General features: G+C 39.6%; 2 protein-coding genes across 5 annotated transcripts; both read left to right on the top strand.

The window, feature by feature from the left end:
• The first annotated feature begins 154 nt into the window (after nt 1–154).
• coro1ca (coronin, actin binding protein, 1Ca) lies at nt 155–19,524 on the top strand. Of its 4 annotated transcripts, XM_088376181.1 has the most exons (13): nt 155–276; nt 1,237–1,342; nt 3,298–4,738; nt 9,515–9,711; nt 14,390–14,512; nt 15,776–15,905; nt 16,076–16,257; nt 16,338–16,457; nt 16,559–16,663; nt 16,737–16,882; nt 17,007–17,064; nt 17,144–17,371; nt 17,642–19,524. In XM_088376181.1, exons 3-13 carry the CDS (start codon nt 3,304–3,306, stop codon nt 17,759–17,761), a joined length of 2,844 nt encoding a protein of 947 aa, XP_088232307.1. In that variant the 5' UTR covers nt 155–276; nt 1,237–1,342; nt 3,298–3,303; the 3' UTR covers nt 17,762–19,524. The 4 variants fall into 4 exon arrangements, with proteins under 4 accessions (XP_088232307.1, XP_088232308.1, XP_088232309.1 ...); XM_088376182.1 differs by lacking the exons at nt 155–276; nt 1,237–1,342 and having other exon boundaries at nt 3,262–4,738; XM_088376183.1 differs by lacking the exons at nt 155–276; nt 1,237–1,342 and having other exon boundaries at nt 3,298–3,772.
• Nucleotides 19,525–20,515: 991 nt separating this feature from the next.
• tmem119a (transmembrane protein 119a) lies at nt 20,516–23,574 on the top strand. The gene is made up of 2 exons (XM_088376185.1): nt 20,516–20,785; nt 22,353–23,574. Exon 2 carries the CDS (start codon nt 22,358–22,360, stop codon nt 23,123–23,125), a length of 768 nt encoding a protein of 255 aa, XP_088232311.1. The 5' UTR covers nt 20,516–20,785; nt 22,353–22,357; the 3' UTR covers nt 23,126–23,574.
• The last annotated feature ends 1,992 nt before the right edge of the window (nt 23,575–25,566 follow it).

A 25,566-nucleotide genomic window follows, 5' to 3' on the forward strand; every position in this document is an offset into this window, starting at 1 on the left:
TTTGGGGTCTTTTTAAACGGGAAAACTGCCCCGAACGTTCATATTTGCCCAATGACTTAACTTTGATTGAGGTGCGTGTGTGCGTTTCATCATTACGTCATCGTGCTGTCATTTGTGTGCTTTGGCTGGAGAGCGTTATTCCTAATAGCCGGGTTATATAACATTCAGCTTCCCCACCCTTTTTGCATGACATCAATGAATGACTTAAGTTACACGCTCTTGTTGCTCTGCTGGCCCGAACGGAATGACCGCGCGTGCCTTCCAACGGAATAATAGGTCTGTGTACAATAACGTGATGAGACGCTGTCATGTGGTGGCGTCTGTATGTGCGCATAAATATTTTTTCATGTCTCACCATTGTTTATAGGGTTAGCCTCTCCCGAAAATAAAGGCTTTAGAATTTAACCTAGTGAAATACTACCCGGATTGTATTACAATTGTTTTGCACAGATTTAATATGAGCAACTAATAACTCTTTGTAAGATGCATTATTATTTTTTGTTAGTTTTTTATTTTTATCTACAATGTGTTGATTTAAAGCTGCTTCTCAATGTGAGGCAGAGCGATTGTTAGAAAACATCATGCATGCAAACTACCTCAGTCTACAGTCAGTCACCAGGTGTGGGTCTCCAACCCACTATTATTCTTTTATTATTCAAGTATGTGGTCTGTTTGTGCGTTACTATAGTTACCATGAGAAAATGATTACAATTTCCAATGCACCCCTACTTTAAACCTACCAAGACTTCTTGTAAGCAGCAAACAACAGTTATGAGAATAGAATATTTTTAAGGGTCATTCACACTTTTAATGACTGTTTACTTTTAGACTCCAAAGTCCACTTAGGTGTATCAACTGAAGAACATACAAGTCACATGTTCTTTTATACCCAAAAAATTAAATGCCAAGTGGTTTTTGCTTCATCGTACTATCCAGGGCCTTTCACATCAAACACAAACACAAGCCTGAGAATATTTTGAGCAGAAAAAATTAGCAACAAAAGAAAAAGGTAGTTGAATGGAGTTGTCCTCAGAAAACTACAGGAATCATAGTAGCCTTGTAAAAAATGACAAATGTGAGCCCAATCTTAATGTTGACGTTTCTCAACAGAGAAAAAGTACAAGTTTCACCTCATCCATCTATCCATTCTCAACACCGCTTATCCTTGGTCTTAGCTAAACGAGCTGTGACATCACATGACTATAATATAAGGCACCCATTGCTTGCGTGTTTCAGGGAGGACAGATCATCTTCGAACAAGCAACAAAGAAGACACTGTCGCTCCTGCCAGTGAGATTGAGCAAGGCAAAGATACACAGATTCACTCGGCATCCTCAAACTGGTAAGTGTAAGCCTTCACTGACCTGTACGTGATAAGAGATTCTTATTAGAGCCTTTATTTTAGATTGAGTAAAGCCAAGGGTCATAGAATATTAATGTACAAAAAAAGGTTATGGAAAAGTTTTGGGAGTTTTACTTCCTGTATATGTGTGAGTATGTTGATGATGTAGAGCACATGGTGATCAAGTGGGAAGCCTTAGGCATTAAAGGGAGGATCGGACAGAATAACAGGCTGCTTGTGAATAGTGCTGGGATGGGATTCGCCATGTTGAGAGATGGGTGTCTTTATACTGATGAGGTCACATGGATAAGAAAATAAATTGTTAATTGTGGCTTTCACCTCTTCTGGTTGTTTTACCTCTCCACACAAGATCTTTTGGTATTGCACTTTTGGCCGTGGGCTTCTACTGCCAGGTGCAGCTTTAGAGAGTCTGATAGTGTTTATTTCCTAGGCCATGTGTTTGGCCAATATGCAGACTTGTCAGATGATAGAGCTCCAGCAGTCATATGGAGAGGAGAGGAGCGAAAACAAGACTCATGGCAGATTGTTATTGTTCATTGTGTGACTACATTTTCTCCATTTGCACACACACTCACACACAGCCAACCAGTTTCTACACTACTTGTCCTCTGTAGGGTCTCAGGTGAGTTAAGGCTATCACATTTGAAGGCCTGATTCTGACCGTTCCACAAATTTGATAGCTCTCATTTGACGCTATTGGTAAACAAGCAGAATGTGCCCATCAGGCCTGACTGCGCAGGAAAAATCTTGTGACTGTAATTTGTTTTAAAAATGTGCATGCAAAGCAAGTGGTGAAATTGCAAATGCAGAAGCAATACAACAGCAGTTATTGTAATAAGATGCTGTGATTCACAGCAACCGCAAAAATGACCACCGTGTGACGATGAATTGTTTGCAATGTGATTCTGTTCTCACTCAACAATTATGAACACAGTGACTATTATTTTTTGCTTCAGTTTTGACCTTTTCGAATACTATCTCTCTGCCATTAAATTATTAGGGTGTGTAAGTATTAAAACAAGACACATTATTTTGACCAAGATTGTCAGAGTTGTCAGTTCCATGTAAGGGGTGAGTGCAGTCATAGCCCCTTTTCAAAAATGTACGTACATTCTGTAAGAACATGAACTCATTAATTTTATGTTTATAGTAATGATGTAAGATTTTGTTTGATGTTTGATCTCTCACAGGTGTTTTTTTGGGGGGAAACAATGTGTCGCACGCTGTATTGAATATGAGTTAACTAACTAACTAACTAACTAACTAACTAACTAACTAACTAACTAACTAACTAACTAACTAACTAACTAACGAAACAAACAAACAAACAAACAATCAAACAAACAAACAAACAAACAAACAAACAAACAAAATAGTTAACTAACTAACTAACTAACTAACTAACTAACTAACTAACTAAAACTAGCTACAGCCTCACAACAGACAATTTTGCTAAAAAGTCCACTCACAAAAGTCAAAAACTGACCAAGCATACTCCAGGTCTAGAAATGGAAGCTGGGTCACAACATGGTGTGCATAATCATATGACTTTGAATTAACTAGCATCAGCAGCGGGTTCACTTCAAAGAATGTCCAGCATTCCTTTGTCTGGCTTTGAAGGCTTCCATTTTACATCGTAAAAACTTTATGGTGCACGACCAAGCAAAGATGTCACAAAAAGTAAGAATACTTTAATGATGAATTTGACTGGTGTCATATGTTTTTGATGATGTGTCCATGTTCCACAAATACAATGAATGTCAGTTTATATATTAAATTCTAGATTTGTGGGGTATATTGACAAAAATATGATTTTTTTAAGACACATAGTAGGAACTGTATTAAAAATATATTTTTTAATTTCATTCTGTTGGATTAATTTTTGGCCTGGTGTCTTCTGTCTTGTGAGGTTAATGCCATCTCTTTCTCCGTAGACCAGTATGGGACAGATCCAGGACAAATTAGAAGGCGGAGAATCGACATTTGTTGACGGATTGGAGGACGCGCACCCTTACTGTGGAGATCATTCAGATGATGTCATGAAGGCAGGAAGTGCCTGTGAACAGGAGACTGGCAACTCAAAGGAAAAAAAATATTCAGAGGAGCCAGACACGGAGGATTTGAATGGGAGCCACAATCAGGAGCCAATAACACCTTCCAATGAGAAGCATATTAATTTGTGGGAGAGACAGTTTTCTGCAGGAGGGGTGAAACTAAGAGGAGTGTCAGGAAGTTGTAAAGGAGAAGGAGGAGGTAGGGCCAATCCATTGGATCCACCAGGCAAAAGCCACAAAGGTAGCGTAACAATCGAGGAAAGAGCTTCGACATACAAGTTGTTCAACAAGACTGAAGAAAAGATTGCTGAGAATCACATTGAAGTCTCCTCGAAGATCAAAATGGAGGACCAAGGTGAGGGAAACCAAAACAAATGTGAGTTGTTACACATTACACCCTCTTGGGATTCAGACTCTATAATGTTGCAAATGGAAGCAAACAGAGCTCAGGACCCTGAACCAGCCACAGACACCGAACCCGGTTTTATTTTGGAGAAGCTACTGAAGAAAAACCGAAAGGAGACATGTCCAGCTCTAGACAAAATGCAGGAGATGGAAACTGGTAAATTAGTAGTGGAGTTAGACATGACCACGCCTGCCACTGCAGCGAATGCTTTCACTGAGGAAAAGAACACAGTCACCCGCAGCATATTATCATCTTCACCAATCAAAACAACACAGGGTGACTTTGTAGTGGAAGATCCCGCTGACCGTTTATCCAAAAAATCACTTTTTTCCAAAAATGATGTGGTGAAGAAATTAAAGGCTCCAGACATCAAGGTGAGCGTACCAAATAAAGGCGCTTTAAACTCGGCACAAACAGCTTTGCATGAAAAAAAGCCATGTGAGGTCAAGTCTTTGACCACTGAGGTCGCGCCATCCTTTGGGACCTCTCCCATAGAAAATGATGACCAAACGGCAAACTCGGAACATGTTCTCCAAAGAACAAATAAGGATGTCAGCTCGGATTCCATCCCATCCAAGACAAAACAAAGCCACCCGAAGCAAGATTTTCCCACGACCAACAAAGAAACTGAAACAACAGAGCAGCCTGATAAAAAATCTGCCAGAGAAAGTGATGATAGCGTTTTAATGAGAGAAAAGTCCCCCGACATTGCCAGGACCAGGCCTGTCTCTGATCTCATAAAAGAAAACATACAGCTACATGAGAAACTTCGCCACCAGGATTGGGCCAAGCCCTCTGAGGTCAAATCTGATGAGCATAATCAATCTGTGAAGGTAGCGCAGATGAAGGCCACATTTGACTCACCTCACAAATCTCCAGAAAAACCCGTCGAGAGGAAGCCGTCTGTCAGAAAAGGTAAGGCGTTTGCAAACTGGACGTGTGTGGGACATTACAGCATCACAGGAATTCGAGGGGCTTGAGTGGGAGCTACATAATGCAATTTACCATCTGCTTTTCTGGTCTTTGAAATTTTAAGAGTTTCAGCAGTCATTTTTACCACAAACTAAGTAGTAAGACTGAGGCCAAGTACAGACAAATATGCAATAAATAAAATAATGCTTGTATTCTGCACAAAAGTATCACATGGGTGACAGTTGTGTCATTAGATGAATGTAGGTATACAGTAGTATCACATCAGTGAAATAAGTGACAAAATATGAGTATTTTTTCATTTTTTATTTTATTGTTTCTCTATTTATATGGCACCCCCTCTATATGAAACTAAGTACAATAAACTCAATCAAATAAGCACAATATTAAAAAACAAACAGAACAAATTACCCTGATACCAACCTTTAAACGTAATACGTCACTTGTTATTTATATGTATCAATTTTTCCCCATTTCTATTGTTCTTGGGAGCCCCCTAGTGGTCGCAGGGCGCTAAACAGGTGCTTAGTTCGCTTCTGCCAATGGGCTCTGTGAATGGAAGAAATGAAAAGCGTCCAGCGCTCCCAAAAAGTCGCGTTATTACAGAACCTCCCCTGATTGAGTCATAGAGATGTCAATCAAATCCACTGCACTACTCAACGGCGGCCAGGCCTTGCCGGGAGGCGGGTCTATCTGCTGAGCAGGAAAAACGCTCAGAGAGAAAAGCAACTTGGATCAACCTCTCAGTCATTGGGTGCAATCATTTGGGAAACGCCGTTTTATCTCTCTTTTTCCTCGGGAATACTTTTACCCCCTTCTCAGAAGGTAGGTTTTGATTCATTTATTCGAATTTTGAATTAGTCTACCTGCGATCATCCAAAAAGTATGCAAGCGATTTGGAATCTTACACTGGGTGGTTTTAAGCTAACCTTAGCCCGGCGACAGCACTTAACCGAGCTGTCAGTGAAACGGAAACAATAGTCCCGAAGTGATAGAGGTTTCGGTTCGAAGAAATCGGCGGATGTAGGACATTGCGTGGAGTGGGAAACCAAAGTGCGCCAGTAAAAACTTATGTGCGATTAAGGAGGTGGAGGTAGAGGAGGAAGCGCAGCCCCTGGCCCCTGGCTGGCAAGCCGCACCCGCTTTGCACCTTCACAGACGAGAGGAATAATAATGCGGATTTATTACTTGCTCGCTATATTGCCCTTCTTTGAACCCGATTGAACAATTTGATCCCAATGTCTTAATCGCTGCGACCTTTCGACACGCGGCTTGGTGGGAAATTATCTCCACTTAGATCACATTTAGCAAGATGAGCGTTTTTTCCCCTGGTTTTATTCAAGTTAACAGCGTTTCCTTTTTTAGGGCCATTCTTTCAACCCCCTCAGGCTGGTCAGTCCAGTTTAAAAATATTTTCAGACCACAAGCTTGAATTTTTCTCATTGCTAGGCAAAATTTGGGGTTTCAATTAATTGCAATGTTTCCCAAACTTTTTGAACCAGGGCATTTACCACTAAAGGAGAAATTAATCTCACCGCTCTTAACCAGACAAAAGTATCACACAAAGTGGAAATACAGGTTTATTATGTACCTTCAGTTGTATAGCAGAAGATTGTTATAATAGTTGAACAAAGATACATTATTTGTAGTGGATAAAATAATTTCCATGCCAATTATGTGAAAATGGTTCATTTCCTGTGGCACACTGGTTCAGAATCTACAATTTATTGGCTTGCTTTTATCATGACTCAAAATATAACTATTCGTCTGGCCTTGCCCTTTTTCGATGCCTCTTAACTAATAGTGTCATCAGCAATGTTTCAACAACAAGCCTATAAACTCTACTTAGCTCAGATCTCTTCTGCATGCCAAATAGAATGGCTAATGAAGACAGTGGGTTGCCAGCTGGAAAAGCTTCAGGCAGACTTCATCATTTGCGTATTTTGAGCCACACTCAGAATTGTAACTCTACGTGATGTTTTGAGTTACAGGAGCTTTTTTTTTTTCCAGAGTCCTACTTTAGGATGAATGTCACTGACTCACTGTCCCAAAGGCTTGGCAGTCTCCAGCTGTGTTTAGGCTCGTGAACCATTCCAGACACTGACTTTTAGTGCTTGTGCTGTAGAGCAAAGTCTTTAGAAGTGCATTGACTGCTTAATCGAATTTATCGACACAGTCCAAGAGGCTGTTGTGCACACGTTGCCTTTACCTCTTCATCATCACAATTCAATTGCATTAGATCCTTTTTTTTTTCTCTTGGTTCCTCAGCACTGAGATAAACTTTGAGCTCGTTTTGATCTTGTCTGCAAATTTCATTTCCCCTACAAATTATAAAACTGTTGCATGTGATGCATTGCATTCCACGTATATTTCTATGCACTTGAAGGCTGAGGAGACCATATCGGAGGTGAAAAAAAAAAAAACAGCACCTTATCTCTTTGATGCACAAAGCACTGGAATGTAGTGGGGAATCTGATCACACTGGTGGTCTTTGGCCTCGGATACAGGAAGGGGATTTAGGCGGCGTTCCATGCAGTCTTGCTGACAAAAGACTTGTGTGTGAAAGTTATTGTAATGACTGTAATGTCCCTCTCTACTAAACACTATCAAAACATAGTGTGTTATATACATACCTTGATTTTAGTGAGCATTATTTTTTTTTCTTGCATAGTAATTTTATTCAATTAAAATTATTCAGTACTAGAAGAACAAGGGCTGTTTGATACCACAAAGAGCAGTACAGTACACAACTCTTGAGTAGTCATTGATACCGATACTAAGCACCGATACTACTTTTATTTTTTCTAGATAAAATTTCCCCTGAACATTGACTGATAATTCTAAAGACCGTATAGCATTTTTCCCTTAAAGTTGCATGAAATTAATGACAAATTTCTAGACATGCTTATAGAAATTGCATCTGTCAAACAACATGCTTTTGCTTCCTGATCGTAAAATGATCCCAAGTAACTGGCCAATCAGCTGCTGTTGCAAGTATGAAGTGTTTGGCCACCCCTGTTCTAATATCTGCTGACAGAATGGGGTAGTCGCTATTTTAATTGGAGTTTGACAGTATAACTCAACATGGCATGGATAGTCCATATTAAAGGATGTGTATCATTTGTGTGCTGTGGAAATTTGGAAGATATTTAATCAGGACTCTTCTTCCCACAGCTCCATGAGCCAGTGCTCCATTTCTGAAGTCCTGCAGAATGTGTGTCAGTCAGGACCAGTTTTAGTTTTACCTTCTTCCTTGTTCCTCATTCAGATCTCTGATTGGCTGCATTATATTTCACGTCACAGAATTTACAGTCTACAATCTGGAGTCATAAGCTTTTCCCACACCAAACAGATTTTTGGTCGTAAACATTAAACGTGATTAATGCTTAGTATCGGGACTAATCTACTCTAAGCACACATTAGACCACAGGATTGTCACATAGAATAATTGGGAAGGGGCAAAATCCAGTCAAAAAGAGCCGATTGGCTTTATGTGTGTAGCAGGCTTAAGGCAGGTAACTGTGAGACGTCTGCTGAAATGGTGTCATGGTGGTTTTCACTTGGTCATGTCCTCAGGCTCTGGGGTCCTCTTTCTGTCTCCCCACATCAGGGTCAACTCTTGCTGGTTCAGGAGGCAATATTGTATTGTGCTAACGACAGATTTTGAAATCGCTTGACTTTAGTATAGGCCACAGAGCAGCGCTCTAAGTGTCAGTGGGCTGTAAAATGTTACTGGAAAGTCAAGGTGTGTCCAACTAAGGATATATGGCTGTCAAACTGGTGCTTACTAATGCTGGCATAAACAACCCTTTGCTGACATGTTTTCAATGTCACTCTTATTACTGTGTGTACAGTGTTTTGTACAATTTGAAAGCGTTTCCTGATGTCTTATTAACATGGAGCATGCTTTTGTCAAAATATCCCACAAATCAAGAAAGTGACATCAATTTTGCGTGAAATAATGTTCTTTACTATTGAATCGCTTTTGTCGACATTTCCTGCGCTGAACTCTCGCTTTTACTATCCCATGAAGCGTACGACACAAATGATCACATGAATTTTTACTTTTTGATTACCTGTTATTGTCTTTCACCTGCACTCGTGGCTCTTCTCGTCACCAAATTGCCATGAAAAAGTCTTATTTTAGGAAATATAAGTCTTTTCTTCCTTTGTGAACTTCAAGCTGGCACTTTATCATCATTTTGTTAACATTTCAAAGCAGACCTTTGTCAGATTTGGGCTGTTAGGATATTCTCGTATCCTTCCAGGAAGAGCTTCCTGCTCGTGTTATGATCCTTGTCCTATAAAACCATATGCGCTTTTCCTCCACTCGTACAGTTTTTTTTCTGTCCCTCACAAAAAAAAAAAAACATTCGAGAAAACAAGTCTCACATCTTGTTCTTTGGTTAGTGCTGTGACACAAAAAGAAATGCGTCAACCAAAACCACAACCGCTTTAGTGATTTGTCACTTGATGTTGGCTGGGTTGGTTTCGGTCGAGCTTTGCTTTTTGTTTGTAAAAGGCTCCGGTGAGATTAAGTAGTGCAATTTGTAGTATTATTTTATAACCACAAGAAGTTTTTTAAACCGGTAACAAAGTAAACCAATCCAAGTTTGTTGCATTTTGGCCTAAATATGCTTTTTATAAACTAGTTTTGGCGTTTCCATCCAAGACATCCCTTGTATCGTATGTGCAATTTTTCAGTTTCAAACAGTGAATTATTCACCAACTAACCGTGTCTTGTTTTTGTCTCTCCTACAGATATGAAAAGAGTTGTACGGAATAGCAAATTCCGTCACGTCTTTGGCCAGGCGGCGAAAAATGATCAGTGTTACGACGATATCCGGGTGTCAAGAGTCACATGGGATAGCACGTTCTGTGCAGTTAACACCAAGTTTGTTGCCATAATTATTGAAGCCAGCGGTGGCGGAGCTTTCCTGGTTCTCCCTCTTCACAAGGTAAAACTTTGCATTACAATGTAAAATATAAAACTTGTTTACCAAGGATGCTTTTTCTTTGTATGACTGAGTGTGGGGTGAGTCAGCAAAGCCATGCATATCGTTTCCTCCTTTTGGAACACACCATTCCTTCCCCTCATGCCTTCAATCTCATCCTTTGTCTTCTTTAGCAGGATGTCTGCTAATTTATTCCCTGATTTCCATACGAAGGAAGCAGTGGGAGGGAAGCGAGTGAAACATTCCCCATTCTGTGCACATTTTGGCTCGGTTTCCTATCCACCTAAATCCCGAGGGCTCTGATGTAGATTCATTTATGGGTGCGACTTCCTGTAAATCACTGGAAGTAGCCGGGAGGCATTTTTTTACTGCAGCTTTTGTTTGCAGAAGCAGTTTATTTGAACATTTTTTTGTTTGTTCCTTTTTTTCTAAACAGTCAACAGGCAAGACACAACTGTTTAATATTGGTCAAGGAACGTGTCGTTTTAAAACCTTTTTTTTTTTTTTTTAAAACAGTAAATATACCTTGTGCTATGAAATCATCAAAGACAAAACCCAGCATCTGCTGATGTCCACGGGGTCGAGACTGTAGGCTGTTCTTGCTTGCAAAGGATTTGAAACAAAAAGGGATCTGATTTATGATTACTAGCTTTGGGCCCTTTAATAAAAAGGAACATAAAATGTGTTGTCATTCCTACACCCTTGACTTAGTAATTTAGATGTATTCATAAACTGAGGCTGCACTCTCGACACATCTCGAGTGTTTAATTTCAAATCCGTTGTGGTGTACAGAACCGGAATGCTGAAAATTGTCCAAATTTTATGGACCTGATTGTATTTTCAAATCTGCACTTTCATACATGTAAACCTGGAAACACAGTGCCTTTTCTCATGCATGAATCAGCTGATTGCTTTATTGCTCAGTCGGTTGTTTCTGCCTTTGCCGCCTCTGCCGCTCAGTCCTGCTGAGTACAGAATTTACCATATATGGTCAAATCTGCTCCCTGCCTGACAGCCTTCCAAGAGCATTTCCTCTTTGCCTGCTATTGGCTGCTCCATGCAGTGTCAGTCGACATGTGAATGTGGAGCGGCTCTGATGAGAAAACTCTGCTGGAATCACATGTTCCCATTAGGTGTTTTTTTTTTTTTTTTTTGTAACAATTTTGTTACAAATTGGTTGCTGCGGTGAAAATGTTTTAGTTAACAATGAGGTAACAACGCAGGGAATCTCAAACGTTATCATGCTCGTCTGTTTTTAAATTAAATAAATGTCTTGCATGCTTAGACATGCTTGCGTTCTGTTTTTATAGTGTCTGTAAGGGCACAATATGAATTTTTGAGGCTGATACCGATCTTTGAAAGAAAAACTTTCCGAATGACCAATTCATTCTAAACATACATACCGAGTATATTAATATTATAACTTCCAACAAAAACATGAATCACAGATATAACACTTAACTGTTTTACCTTACTTTGCCTTTTAGTATAAACAGAGAAATTTAGGCACAAAAACATGCAGAAAATGTAAATTAAAGCATTAAAGCTTTAGGAAATTATTTAAGTGAAATAAAAATAAATCAATTCATAAATGAGTGTGGGAATACCACTGGTCTTGCACTTATTGCTGCAAATTAGAGGTTTAAAACTTTAGCAATGCATCCTTTACAAAAAGCTGGAAAAACAAAGCATATCATGCACACATGAGACAAGAGAGTTAAAATGGGAGACATGTTGAGTCACTGTTAATTTCACAAATGTACCTGTTTGCTCTGTTCAGCCCGCTATTGTAATAATTTCTACAGAGAAGCCTTGAGGGTTAAATGAGGTCACAGATCCATTTAATGGACAAAGAGTGCAAGGACACCATTGTGCACCATTCGTCATGTATGCACAGTTTTATGAGAGGCTTATAGAATAATCAGCCAAATTTTGATAATCAGCCAAATTTGGGCCAATGTTGATTATTTTGAAACGAGCTATAATTGAGCGAACAATGATCTTTCTGTAATTTCATCACTTTGTGGTGCTCTTATATTTTCTGCCGATCATGAAGAGGATTGCAAATCTTTCCAGTTTTTGATATTCCTTCTGCTTCCACCCTGCTTGTGTCCAGCACACGCTTAGAGATAACTTGTATATGGAATTTTCCATTGCCGTCTAATGGACAGCATCTTCATTGAAGAGATGTGTGAATCATACCTTGGGCTACAAGGGGAGAAAGAGTGCAGGCTTCTTGTGTCAATGAAAAGAATGTCCTGTCTTGCCCAATGGAATGCTGTTCCTCAAATGTTTTTTGTTATTCGCTCAAGTGCTGCTTTGTGCTTGTGCATGTGCATACATGTGTGAGTGTGGGTGAATCACCTTTCTTTGCTGCTTTCCTGCTGGTTGCTGTGCAACTGGTGCTTCAGTAGGTTTTGGAAACTTTTGGTGTAAATGTAATTTTGTAATTTTATGCATGTGGGTGAACCATTTGACACACATATATTTTTCCTAGATTGATAAAAACAATTGTTTTGCTTGCAAAAAGGTTTTTGCTTGAATTTTGGAGAGAATTAGAATTTGCAAATTTATGAGAGCTCAGCATTTTATCATTTGGATCAGGAATGAGGAATTTCAAATTGAATTTCCAGTTTTGCATCAGTCAGAGGGCATCGTACTCCCAAATGTCTACGTTTTGGGTAGAACACACATCTGCAGTGTAAAAATGCACTTGTGACGGCTGTAGCTAACAAAGAATGGATGGCTTGCCTTTGTCAACACATACGAACTGCACTAGAGTGTATTTAGGACTGTAATGCGACCCTCCTATACTATAGGTGTCTTCAGACCGGTTGATCTGGTGCGTACCGGTTAGTTTGCTGTGAACACACTTGTCCCAATTTAACCAATGCAAAGAGGGAAATTCAGATTTGATTCAAGGGTGCTAGTTAGTTAGAGTGCTTATTTTAAGTTTGAAAAAAGTAGTGATCTCACTCATCTCGTACTTTCCCCCGAATGTTACGGAATTATTTAGTTGGCAAGAGGAAAGATCAAGGGGTGTCCCCACGCACTGTGTGTGTTCTATTTGACACGCTAGCTGTCCCTCTTCTCTCATTTGTCAGAACCAGGGCTGGCTAATTCCCAAGTGTGGAATTTGAAAAATGCTTGTGTCTAGCCAAAGTCTGCCCCTCTGCCCAGGTTGATCCTCCTGTAGCGTTGATAGTTGCGAGGCCAGTTACGATGAATTGTTTTGGACAAACTACATACTCAGAAACTATCATGATAAACCATGGTATTGTTTATAAAAAATTTTTAGAATGAAACGTTGCCATGGCAACTAGTACTTCCGTTTATTTATTTTTTGTTCATTTGTTCTAATTTTTGGCCACTTGGCAAATACTTTAGTTGCATTACCATCAAATTCTTTAGTATGTGGCATTCACAACAAGGGGATGGGAAACAATTTGAAAGAAAAGCAATTCTGTTAGATTTTGATTGAACCTAAAATTGGCATACTAATTACAAAATTGCAATCAGTTTCACAGCCCAACTGTGTCAGTCAGATGGCTGCATGGTTGCAGAGTCATTTCCAGCCATAATGGGGCAGTATGAAATAAGACGCTTGTCAATACTCCAGCACTTAGCTCAGCTGCTCCCATGCACTTATCTAGAAATTACCCAGAGGAGCAGTGTGTGTTGCAGTTATGGATACCCTAATCAGTTGCACAGGACATTAAGCAGACTTCACCCTCCCCTGTACAAAGTCCACATGCAGTTGGCCTTAAGTAAATAAAAGAGTTTTTTGTTTGCATAATTTATGACACACTAAGGATAGAACAATACTCCTAACTTGTACTGTATTTTCCCGTCTTGCCCACAGTGATTGTTGCTTATTCATCAGTCAGCTCGTCTATAAGGACTTTAATAGACTGAGCAGAAGAAGTTAAAAATAATAAAAGGGAAAAAATGTCTTGTTGCCGCCAAGCTTACCGTTAGCGTGCAGCGTCATATCTCCTATTATACATTTTGATGTTTCATGAAACAAGTGCGTCGTTGGATGAGCTGCCAAATGTCAGAATACACACAGGCGAACCCCCATCCCATCATTTTTTCAGTGAGTTGGTTACGTAAAGACATTTAGGATTTTGTTATTTTGAGAAGACAGATGTGGCGATATCAGGACTGTAGGCCTTGACTGTATAATCAGGTCACGAATAACGTTCCCAAAGTGCTGTGTGTGGTTCACCAGTGCTGTAACTCTAATCTTTGTGCCCCCTGTGTAGCTCCACGAAAGCCTTCTAATCCTTTTTGGGTTCAAATACATGCACTTTTTGTTTGGGGCAGCTGGGACAGGTCATGTAAATGATCTTCAAGTTGCTCCTGCGATCCTTCGCTCCCCTTGTCTGTTTTGTCAACACCCTAATAAACAAGACTAGAGGCAACATTGTAAAAGCTTAAGTCATTTAACTAGAGGTTTTTGTTTTATTTTTTTGCAATGTGCAATTAGTAATGACAATTGTCATGCTGCACAGTTTTTCATTTTTCTTTGCAGTAGGTTTTTCTTTCTTTTTTTTGTTTGTTTCTTTTGCTCTTGAGTTCTTAACTTTCTTCATTGTACTTTCTCCTCCTCTTTCAAAACACTCATCCATCAAAGGTGAGCAATAGGTGAGAGTGACATTATCACCCCTTGTCTTTACAGACGGGACGTATCGACAAAGCCTACCCAACAGTGTGCGGTCACACGGGTCCAGTGTTAGACATCGACTGGTGCCCCCACAATGATCAGGTTATCGCCAGCAGCTCCGAGGACTGCTCGGTCATGGTAAGATCTGCTGCATATTTAGCACACACGTAAGATCTGCTGCACATTTAGCACACAGGTTTTGCCAACAACTGACAAGAAACTCCATGCTGGTATTGCGAAAGACGAGCCTGTTGTAACTCATGCGTGGGTGTGGAGCTCACCCTTCAGATTAGATTAGGCTTTCAAATATTTTAAGGAAATCATAGCGGGGAGATTGTTCAGCTCTTTTGCATCTGAGATCATTAGCTTTTTTAAGAAGCTATTGTGCTTTATTCCATGACTCCTTATTTGGGCTATTCTCTCAGAAAAAGGGGTACTGAAGGTGTCTATTTTGGTACTCCAAGGTTTTGGGATGTACAGGTTCACAATTGAAACCCTATAGAAGAGTTCCACATGCTACTTTTTGTTTGCATGTGAAGGTAGAAAGTTTTATTGGTACCCTGTGATATATATTTACCTACAAACGGCACAAAGCGTGAGGGTCCCGATATGCAACCTGTTTAAAACGTGTATCCTCGAGGGGACTGCTCAGTGACAAACCATCGGACTCTCTACACTACAAATTCAGCACCTCTTTTTCTGACAGGGTAGAGGACAGAAATCAGTATGTTAAAATAAGTTACTAGTTATTCCTTTCCAGGATGGTGAAGGCGCTTCCTGGTCTATGGTTGTTGCACTATGCTACATTTCTTAGCCTTTATGCAGTAGACTAGTGCCCAACATAACTTTACTTTCTAAAACTCGAGACATCAGAATCGGTGTTTGCATATTTTACCAAATTACCACAGATATTTTGATGCCATTAACTGCTAGATCACACATGTATGAAGTTGTTGTGTAATATTCTGCCCTTCATGCTATGGTTGCTGCTGCCCCCCTGAGGTGGTTTTTATTTTAGAAAATTACCAACATTGTTTTTATCCAGTAGTTTATGATAGCAATAGTAATTTTATGAATCCATTCGGGATGTCACGATTATTAGTTTTTGGGATTATTGCAAACATTTTTAATTAGATCAATTAATTAACTACTTGTCATTAACTAGTTATCCACACTATAGCTGCAAATAATGTTAATATAAGATCAAGATGACTGTAGCTTTCTCCATAATTTGATGATCATGGTTTGGTCTGTGAAAGAATAGGCAAAAATGTTTCTCAATTCTCAAAAAGGTTTTATTAATCAGTTAATTGTGACGCCCATGAATTTATATAATCAAAACTATCGTCTGAGATTAGTCCACTGAAGTTGCTCTTGGTTGAAGCTTTCAGTTTTTTACAGGTGTGGCAAATTCCAGAGAATGGCCTCGTGGCACCTATGTCCGAGCCTGCTGTGGAACTAAAGGGTCACTCCAAGCGTGTCGGCATCATCACATGGCACCCCACAGCTCGCAATGTTCTTCTCAGTGCAGGTGAGTGCTCGCCTTGTTTCTGTCTTTCATCAAATCGGTCGCTGCTAAAAAAAATAAAACATTTAAAGTCTACATACTGATAATAACGTTGTGGTGTGAGCCCTAACATATTGGAAAACCATTGCTTACATTCCTGTTCAATGATTTTTTTTGTTTTTTTACCTTGTCAGGATGTGACAACGTGATCATCATCTGGAATGTGGGCACAGGCGAGGCCATGATCAGTTTGGATGACATGCATCCTGATATGATTTACAGTGTTTGCTGGAATCGCAATGGCAGTCTCATCTGCAGTGCCTGCAAGGACAAGTCCATCCGTATTATCGACCCCCGCAAGGAGGAAATTGTTGCTGTAAGAGAAAAAAGAGCAATGGGAGCCAAATTCTTGAAATAAGAACATTTTCATTGACATGACATGAACTATCCTTCCAGGAGAAAGAAAAGGCACACGATGGCGCTCGTCCCATGAGGGCTATTTTCCTGAAAGACGGCAAAGTTCTCACCACAGGTTTCAATCGGAGGAGTGAGAGGTTGATCGCCCTGTGGGACCCGGTATGATATTTCTTTTAGGCTGCTACATTTGCTCATTTTCTATTATTTTGTATTCAGTCATCGAGACTTTCATACGAAACGTCATTCATATGCAATTCCAGCAAAACTTGGAGGAGCCCATGAATATGCATTGTTTGGATGCTAGCAATGGAGTGCTCTTGCCCTTCTATGACCCAGACACCAACTTGGTTTACTGTTGTGGAAAGGTATGTCGAATTCATCAAATTAGTCCTCTTGGAAATTACAACTGCATCCCAAAATTGTTTTGTGTCTTGACAGGGTGACAGCAGCATCCGCTACTTTGAAGTCACAGATGAAGATCCCTATGTTCACTACCTTAACAGCTATATCTCTAAGGAATCTCAGAGGGGCATGGGCTGCATGCCAAAGAGAGGCCTCGATGTCAACAAGTGTGAAATAGCAAGGTAGGACCTTAACCGCTGTCAAATGATACATTCTTACCCTCACCACTAGAGGGCAGAATATCCCCACAAAACAATCAAACGGCAGCCACTTAGCTCTTGGTAATCATTTGTTCATCACCGCCAGGTACTATAAACTACACGAAAGGAAATGTGAGCCTATCGTGATGACTGTACCACGAAAGGTGAGTGTTCATCCTGAAGGAACACTTGGCCCTCAGCCAGACCAACCAACAAACTGACTCCTCTTTTCTCGGCTGTCAGTCTGACCTGTTTCAGGATGACTTGTACCCTGACACAGCTGGGCCTGAGTCGGCCCTGGAGGCCGAGGAGTGGTTTGAGGGCAAGAATGGTGACCCCATCCTAATCTCCCTCAAGAATGGCTACGTTCCAACCAAGACCCGTGAGTTTGTTGTGAAAAGGAACATTTTAGACGCCAAGGTGACTAAGAGCACAGAAAACTCTTCCTCAGCTTCCCAGAATTCATCAGTCGTGAGTATTGCTGCATTATAATTACACACAAGACATACCTTACCTCTTTTATAGTCACTTATTTCATTTAGTTGCATTCCAATGTTGGCTCTGGCCTTCTTGTGTATTTCATGACACCCCAAAAACAGCTCTTTAAGAAATCAAATCGAAATTTGGAATCCATCATTCTTACCAACAGATATTAGTAGCAAGCTATACAGACCAACATTCATGTTAATGTTGCTTTGTCTGGACACCTTATTCAATATATTGATGTTACTGTGCCAACAGACATCAGATGCCAAGCTGGAAGAGATTTTGAAAGAAATGAAATCTCTCAAAGACCTGGTCAGCAGTCAGGAAAAGCGACTTGTCGCACTTGAAGAGAAAATGTCCAAAATTGATATTTAGGGACTTTTTGCCCGACCTGCTGCAATCTACTACCTTCCATTGGCTGGGAGGACGACGCGACCAATCACTGCCTCTCTTTTTGGCAGTATTTCGTCTGAGGCCCGCCTTAGCAACAATCCCTAGCAACATTCCAGACGAACTTTTACTAGGCAAACCCAAACCCTCTGCATAACACAGTTGGTATAAGGACATGTGGGAGCTTCTGCAGGAAGTGTTCTTTTTCCCCTCTCCCAGCAAAGAACTTTCTCTTTCACTCTGTGGCAGTTTTTTTTCTTGTATAATTTCATGTCTTACACTATCATGTCTTACCAAATAATTTCCAATATGAGCATTCCCATTTTTTTTTTCTTTTAACCGTTCTGTTGCCATATAACAAAATTGTAATGGAGTCAAATTGAACTATTTGTTTACATTGTCTTCACTCTGATGACTTTTTCTTCATGGTTGTGACGGCACCCATCAACATCTGCCTTCCTATCTTCTTACATCCCCATATTCTTCTTACACTTACATGCATTCCAATTTCTAATTTGTACTGTATGCTTGGTGCAGTAAATGAAACAAAACTTTTTCCCATTTTTAAATGTGCGGCCACCAGATATAACCAATTCATTGGTCACTAGAACTTTCCTTTGCTTATGGGAGCGGTTCAGGCACATTCCACACACAACTATAGTCAGGTGTAATACAATTTTTGGATGCCTTTAATAGACTCCAACAATCATGTAGATTGAAGATTGCCACAGAAAATTGCTCGTTACAAAAAAATTTGATTGCGTGAGCTGCCCACTGTCTGAAATATCTTGTCAGTATGGACATTCCGTCTTTGCGAATAGGGGGGTGGGTTATTTGAATAATTTGGTTTTTGCTTCACTATTTTTTAGCCACTTTCTCATTCCAGCTATGCTTATATCCCCCTTTGAACCTCCACTTTTTTTTGCCAATTCTTGACTCTTGTCGATAACAAGAACCTTGATTGTCTCATGAGTTCATAAAAAAAAAGATTAATTTTTATTATTTTCCATCTGAAGAAGAGACGGGTAAAAGTGTTTTGTCATTTGCTTTGTTGCCACTGTAAAGCCCTGAAAGTGCCATGGAGGTTTTGTAGAGGACTGTTGTGTATTAGTGTGTGTAGTTCAAGTAACGTCGTAAAAGGAAGATATTAAAACCACTTAAGGGTGCCAAAATGTGCAAGTTCATCGGGCTTGATTCCTCACGAAGTCTAAAACATCTGAAAATTACAACAAGCAGCATTAATGGTCCCCATTTGGACTCTTTACAAGCCATTAAAAACAAGTAACACCAAGTCAATATTGGTGGATGGAGTATAGTGGTGCTCTGCTCTCGGTTGGCACCTGAGCTAGGTTTAGAAAAGTAGTGCAAGACAACTAATCCAAAGGGACACTGTAGGTTGGAAATTGTTAAATTGAAAGATGTGTGTTTGTATTAAAGTCTAGAAAATGGGTGGAAGCTGTTAAATGACTTTTTTTTTTTAATCACATTTTCTTTGCTTTGTGGCTGTGCCGAAGAGGGTTATTTTAGGGTGGGTGGCTTTTAAAAGTTTCTCCTTGTTTTGTGTTCCCTGCACCTTGCCATAATGCAACAGCTGAAACCTCTGTTATTCTCAAGGGCGTGTATGGAAATCAAAGAAAAATCAAGTGAACCAGGTTGAAGCCTCATGCCGAGGTGTGCTCAGCTTTTTTTTATTTTTCTTGCTTTCAAGTATCAAACGTTGATTACAAAATAAAGACGTTTTAAAACGGGCTCGTATTCCATTGGGTGATTTGATTAAATGCAATTGGTAACTTCCTTTATGCAATTCAGTTAGTAAACCATCTAAACAATATTTCACTGTATCTGAAGATTCACAACAATGCATATGTTTGATATTTGCACGAGAAAATTTTGTGTCAAACAAGTTTTCTTCCAGTTCTTAACATTTCAAGTTATCTTTTTTTTAAATAATTTATCTTATTGTAATAAACAAATTTGAAGACATCAACAGCAGTTTAAAGGATAACTGGAATAAAATTTTCACGTTTGTTTTTCCTAGTCAACTTTGATTCAACCGTTTTAGCTTCCCTAGTTTGTACATTCACTGGAATTAGCCTTTATTTTTAAAATCCAAAATCGTATTTATGCTACTATTCAAACCTAACACAAGTACTGCCACAATCTTGTGCTAGCTGCGCGTTTCAGTGGAAAGTTTGACTAAATTACCACCCTGTTCACCCTGAAATGTCCCAAATACAGACTCCCCATATGTTGCAATGAGTACTTTTCTAAGAGACTTTCAATTTATATGCTGGCTCTGTACACGTGTTTTGGGATGAGAGGCTTGCTTTCTCCCTGTACTGGTCATGTACGTTCTGCAGGGACAGGCTGTAATCAAGGGCCCGTAATTAGAGAGGCACTGGGAGTCGCCTCACTGTGAACAGAAATACCCTGAAATGCGGGCCTCATGTACCAAATGCAACGTGGTCAATGTAAGATGAAGTATAATCGGTGTATATTTGTTGATTTGATGAGTTTAATGTACATTAAGCAGCTGCTGGCTTTTATTGCACTTAATAAGCACGAGCTCTACTTGAAATTGATCTTGTGCATGGGCAAAAATAATTTCTCTGCATGCTTTGTCTCTATCATACAAAAAAATAAATAGAGTAAAAGGTTTCAACATGTCTTTTGCCCGGGGGCTCGGGCCCTAAAGAATATCACTTATGACCAGACAACTTCAATCTAGGACTCCTTCAGTTATGGCCTTTAGAATCGTTGCCACTTTCTCATTCTTCTGCGTCCCAACCGTGTCATGGAAGTCGAGCAGGAATGAACGAGGGTGGAGAAACTGAAAATAGAGGGATGGACATGACTTTCTTGGGAGCGGTTAAGAAAAGCTTCAGTATAACAGGGACGGCAATGCTCGGAAATTCTCCACCTCCTGTCTACATTGGTGTTGCCCTCTTTCCCCCCCGCTCTGTCCTCAGCTCACTCTGGTCCTGCTCACAACATCAACCAGGACAACTTGTAAGTATGGATTTATATTTGGATTCTTTTCAAATTTGACCTTCATGGAAAGCATCCACACAGTAGTTTAAGATGTATGCTTTTTTTTTTTTTAATGTGCATGCGATTTGAACATGTTCACTTGATTACTATGATTAGTTTTAATGCTGTTGATGCAATTAGCCTATAAACACATTTACCTGCAATTTAGCTGCTGTCACATATTGCATTGTGTATGATATACTAATATTTCTGTATTGAGTATTACAGTTATTGCTTTTTGGTATTCAAACATGAGTAAGTGTTTCAAAAGCAAACAAGCACTGCATACTGGTTTATGTCACCTTTGTTGATTTTGGCCTCTTGTGTAAGTATATTTTTAAATCTGCTATTACTAACAAAGTGGTCTGAAGTGACACCCAATACTGTAAATCTGAATACCAATAACATAAATGATTTGCTTTATTTTGCATGATTCTAGTCGCTATTTAATAAGTAGTGTGAACCAACCAGCATAGTAATGTGGTAAATGGAATTATGGCCCTAATTATGGGGGGTTGAAGCACAGTTCTATAGCTGAGGAGCCAACCATCTGGTTGTCTATACGACCACACAGGGAGGCCAATTTCCACTTCACTGTGTCCATACAGGAGTTGCATCTTTATTTTAACTCAAAAGCTGCCATTGCTCACTGTTCACATTTTTTATTCACATTTTCTCTTCAGAATGACAGGATAAACGCCAGGTAGAAAAGTCTATTTAGTAAATCATATTTAGTTTGGAGTTTTTTCAGCAAGTCAACATATTTCTCTGTGTGCACCAGCCCACAGCAGCTGGTGCCCAGTGTAAATATAGAGGCCGTCAGCCACTGGTGTCCCACGCCTGAGCACAATCTGGACTCGAACTTCCTGCTGGCTTTAGTGTGGTGGATGGGTGGCGTCTCCCTCCTCTACAAATTATAAGGCCTACAGCACCAAACTGACTGTCTCCACCCCAAATAAGTAAAGGCTCGGCTGCCTGCTAAAATAGATCTACTGCAAGATGAGCAAGAGGAGAAAACCTGAATCAAGGTGGAAACTTGTAGTTAAGGTTACAGATGGATCCTGGGTTGGGCTTTTTTTAGGTTAAGGACCCACCAAGGCGTCACAAAATACGTATGATGATTGCTCTTAAATAAAACATTGTGTTTGTAAAGGTTCTGACCTTGGAAGTAACCCAAGGACCAAAAATGTTTCTCTTTGAGGCTATGTGCAGGCGAGAATGCACAGATTTGTGCTTAGTCTTTCCTCCCACCCATTTTGTTCAGTATTTAATCTACACCAGGGGTAGGAACATTTTGCTTCGGAGCCACATTGTAATTGTAAAACAGACAAATGGACCAGATCAGGACCAGGTGGTGAGCAACTCAGTGGCTTTCCTGTGTAGAGTTTGCATGTTCTCCTTGTACATGCTTGTCTGGGAACAAGTCCTGGGAGTACACTGCTACTAGGACAGACTCCAGAATTTTTGTTTCCAGCAGGGTGGCCAGAAAGACATAACCTCATTGTGTAGTTTTGTATAGTACCTAATTGTTTTGATGATCCTGCAGGAAAGATGACATCCCACTTGGTTCTCCATATGGCCTGCCTGACCTTGCTGTCACTGTGCTGCGCCGTGACACAGGGCGCTCCGATGTTCTACAACATGTCCATGGATGGTAGCGGTGATGACGGGCTGGAGTTTCTCTTTCCGAAGTACTTCTCCACCCGTGAACCCGCCCAAGTTAGCGCCGCTACTCATCCACCTGATGCTTCCGACGCCCCCTCGTTCACTAACAGCATCAAAACTACCATCATCCGTCTAAAGGACTTTGTACTGACCAGAGTGGTGGATTTCCTGGAGGATAATCTTCTCATCATCATTGTCGTGACCTCTGTTCTCATCGTCTTGGTCTTTATTATCTGCTGCGCTTCTGCCATGAGTCAGAAGCGCAAGCTGGAGGCCTACAAGGTCCCCCCTCAAGCTACCAGGAAGTACCCTGTGGAAAAAAACATCCTACACAGAGGTATGAGCGAGCCCCAGGAGAGACCTTACGCTGTGGACCACGTCAAGAGGGTCCACATACAGAGCAGCGCCTCGCCCAAGAACCTGCGCATGCCCTCCAAGGCTCTGGTAGGAGAGAGGGGCCAGGACGTCAGGCTGTCACCGCGCACGGAGGTGAGGAAGGTTAGGGAGGTGGAGGAAGTGGAGAAGCGGAGAGAGGAAGTGGAGAAGCGCAGAGAGGAGCCAAGACACAGAGAGTATACGAAACGCAGGGAGGAAGTCCAGCACACCTCCAGTCAGCCTGTTTGCACCTGCCATCTGAAGAAGGCCCACTACTAGAGCGTGCTCAGCTCACCCCTGCTGCCTGCATTGCATTGACATTGCAAACGGGAAGCTGTAGAAAGATGTTTGCGTATTTATAAAATCCCACTAGTTAACATCTAGTGCTTGACTAGCTTGCAGGTGGCATCTCGTTCATAATTTGGCCTCACACATAACATTCAGTTGTTTGACTAATGTCAGACATCATTATGCCTAAGACATTCATTGTATTAGTGCACGCTAGTTGTTCTACTGGTGTTCATTTTACTTGTGAGGGTGAAGAACACGTCAGTACATCGACCTTAAGATGGAACAGCTTTTTATAGGAAGGTAATAGAAAAAAAAGGACGTTACTGATATGACAGTTGTTCTATTAGTACAGCCGAATGGCTCTCTCGTAACTACGTACATGGTCCTAAAAGACCCTATAAAGTCAATTTGAGACTTGGTGCTATATATATATATATATATATATATATATATATATATATATATATATATATATATATATATATATATATATATATATATATATATATATATATATATATATATATATATATATATATGTTGGAAGATAATTGTTGAAAACGTGAAAAGGCTGAGAATTGTTATCCAAATTGGAAAGCCTCATGAATATATTTGCTGATGTTTTTTTTAATCCAAATTTGACAGGGTTGTTCGCGACATTTCTCTGTGGCATTCCAAATGTATTATTATTATTTTGACTTTACAGGGATTTAAAATATGACTGTTACCAATATCTAGTTGTATGAAATTTAATGTAAGGCATCCAACAAGTACCTTATTTTAGAAATACTTTTACAATACCACAGCATTAGAATCATGCCTCTGTGTCAGTTTGTGTCAATCAAATCTGACAAACTGACAATTATGATGCTTGTAAATTTTCTGAATTTTCAATACAGCTTTCGGACTAGATTTCCTCAGTATATAGACGTACTTAATGTTGTGGATGGTGAATTGACAGTATCTTACTAATATACATATGTAAAAAAGATTACTAAAAAAAAACAATGCTATAATTAGCACTGTCCATGTCCTGTATCAACCAAAGTTGAGTAAAAATAATTAAGAAAAAAAATAATATATAGACTTTGCAGCCCAAGTGGTTATTGTAATATGTTTGCCTCATATAAATACTAAGATAGTGTTTAAGTGTAAACACATGCCTGCCAAGACAGAGGAAGCTCCTCATAATGTCCTGCTGTATATGCAATCAAGACAATTCCGCTTGAGAATTAATTTCTTGGTGCTACGAGTTGCCATAAAACTTGTCTTGATTACATTCCAAATATTTCTTTGTAGACACTTTCATCACATGTTAATGATTTATTTACTTGTTTTAAATGTTTTTGGCATTTATCTTATCTCCCCACAACTTTTTATGCATGTACAAATACATGTGACATTAATTTAACAAAAGAAAGACAATTTAAGTGTTATACGTGCATGTTCATTCTCACCATCAAAAAATACATTTTTGTTGTGTGTAAACATTTTGTATTCTTTTTTCTTGTTTACTTCCTTATGTAAAAGGGTAAATTATCTAATTATGACTATTATATATATATTACTTTCTTGCGGTCAAAGTATCACCAGTATTGATAAACAGCCCATGGTTTTGTTTCAACAGTGCCAATATATGAGTGGTGATCTTAAGTTAAAGTATTTATCTAATCTGATACAATGTGTGTCCGGCTATTGATGCATAACTAAAAATATTTCATCCAAATGTGAACCGAGCAGTTTATGCAATTCTTATGACAAAATTTTGACAGTTTGTATTTGTTACTCTAACTAAGGCTGTGTGTTTTATTTTTCTCTTGCTCCTTGATTTTCTTCTGTTGAATAAAACTGTGGATAAAGGCGTTTGTCATAGTTATTTACTGTGTGTGTATGTGTATATGTGTATATGTGTGTATATATATATATATATATATATATATATATATATATATATATATATATATATATATATATATACATTCTCGACCTCTTTGGTCAACCAGGTTCTAAATAATTCGAGGAAAAACAAACTGCAGCAGATGGTGGGAGATCAACTAGCTTCTTGAACACACCTGGCAATTTGTACGACACTCTCTAACATGAAGACAAGGACCCTGTTCTTGTATTGCAGAGAACAGCAGAAGGAGCTCGCAAATGTATTAAGAATCCCCAATAGGTAACACAGCACCTCAAAGAAGAGCCTTTAAACTTTGATGAGTATCTGCCTGGGATTTTACATAAAGAGAGGATCTTTAAAAGAGACACAAGACCGTTCATCTCCACTGGGAAGACATGGTGGAGAATCGAAGAAAGGTAAGAACAAGGATAATAGACAAAATAGCTCCCTGTATTGTTTACTTTGCATTCTTATTTTTGTGTTATTATTCTCCTGCAGCAATTCATTATGCTGTACAGATATGGCACTCTTG

The sequence above is a fragment of the Syngnathus floridae genome, chromosome 5 (genome assembly GCF_059516105.1).
Source record: "Syngnathus floridae isolate MCC-2025c chromosome 5, RoL_Sflo_1.0, whole genome shotgun sequence".
NCBI classification, from domain to species: domain Eukaryota; kingdom Metazoa; phylum Chordata; class Actinopteri; order Syngnathiformes; family Syngnathidae; genus Syngnathus; species Syngnathus floridae.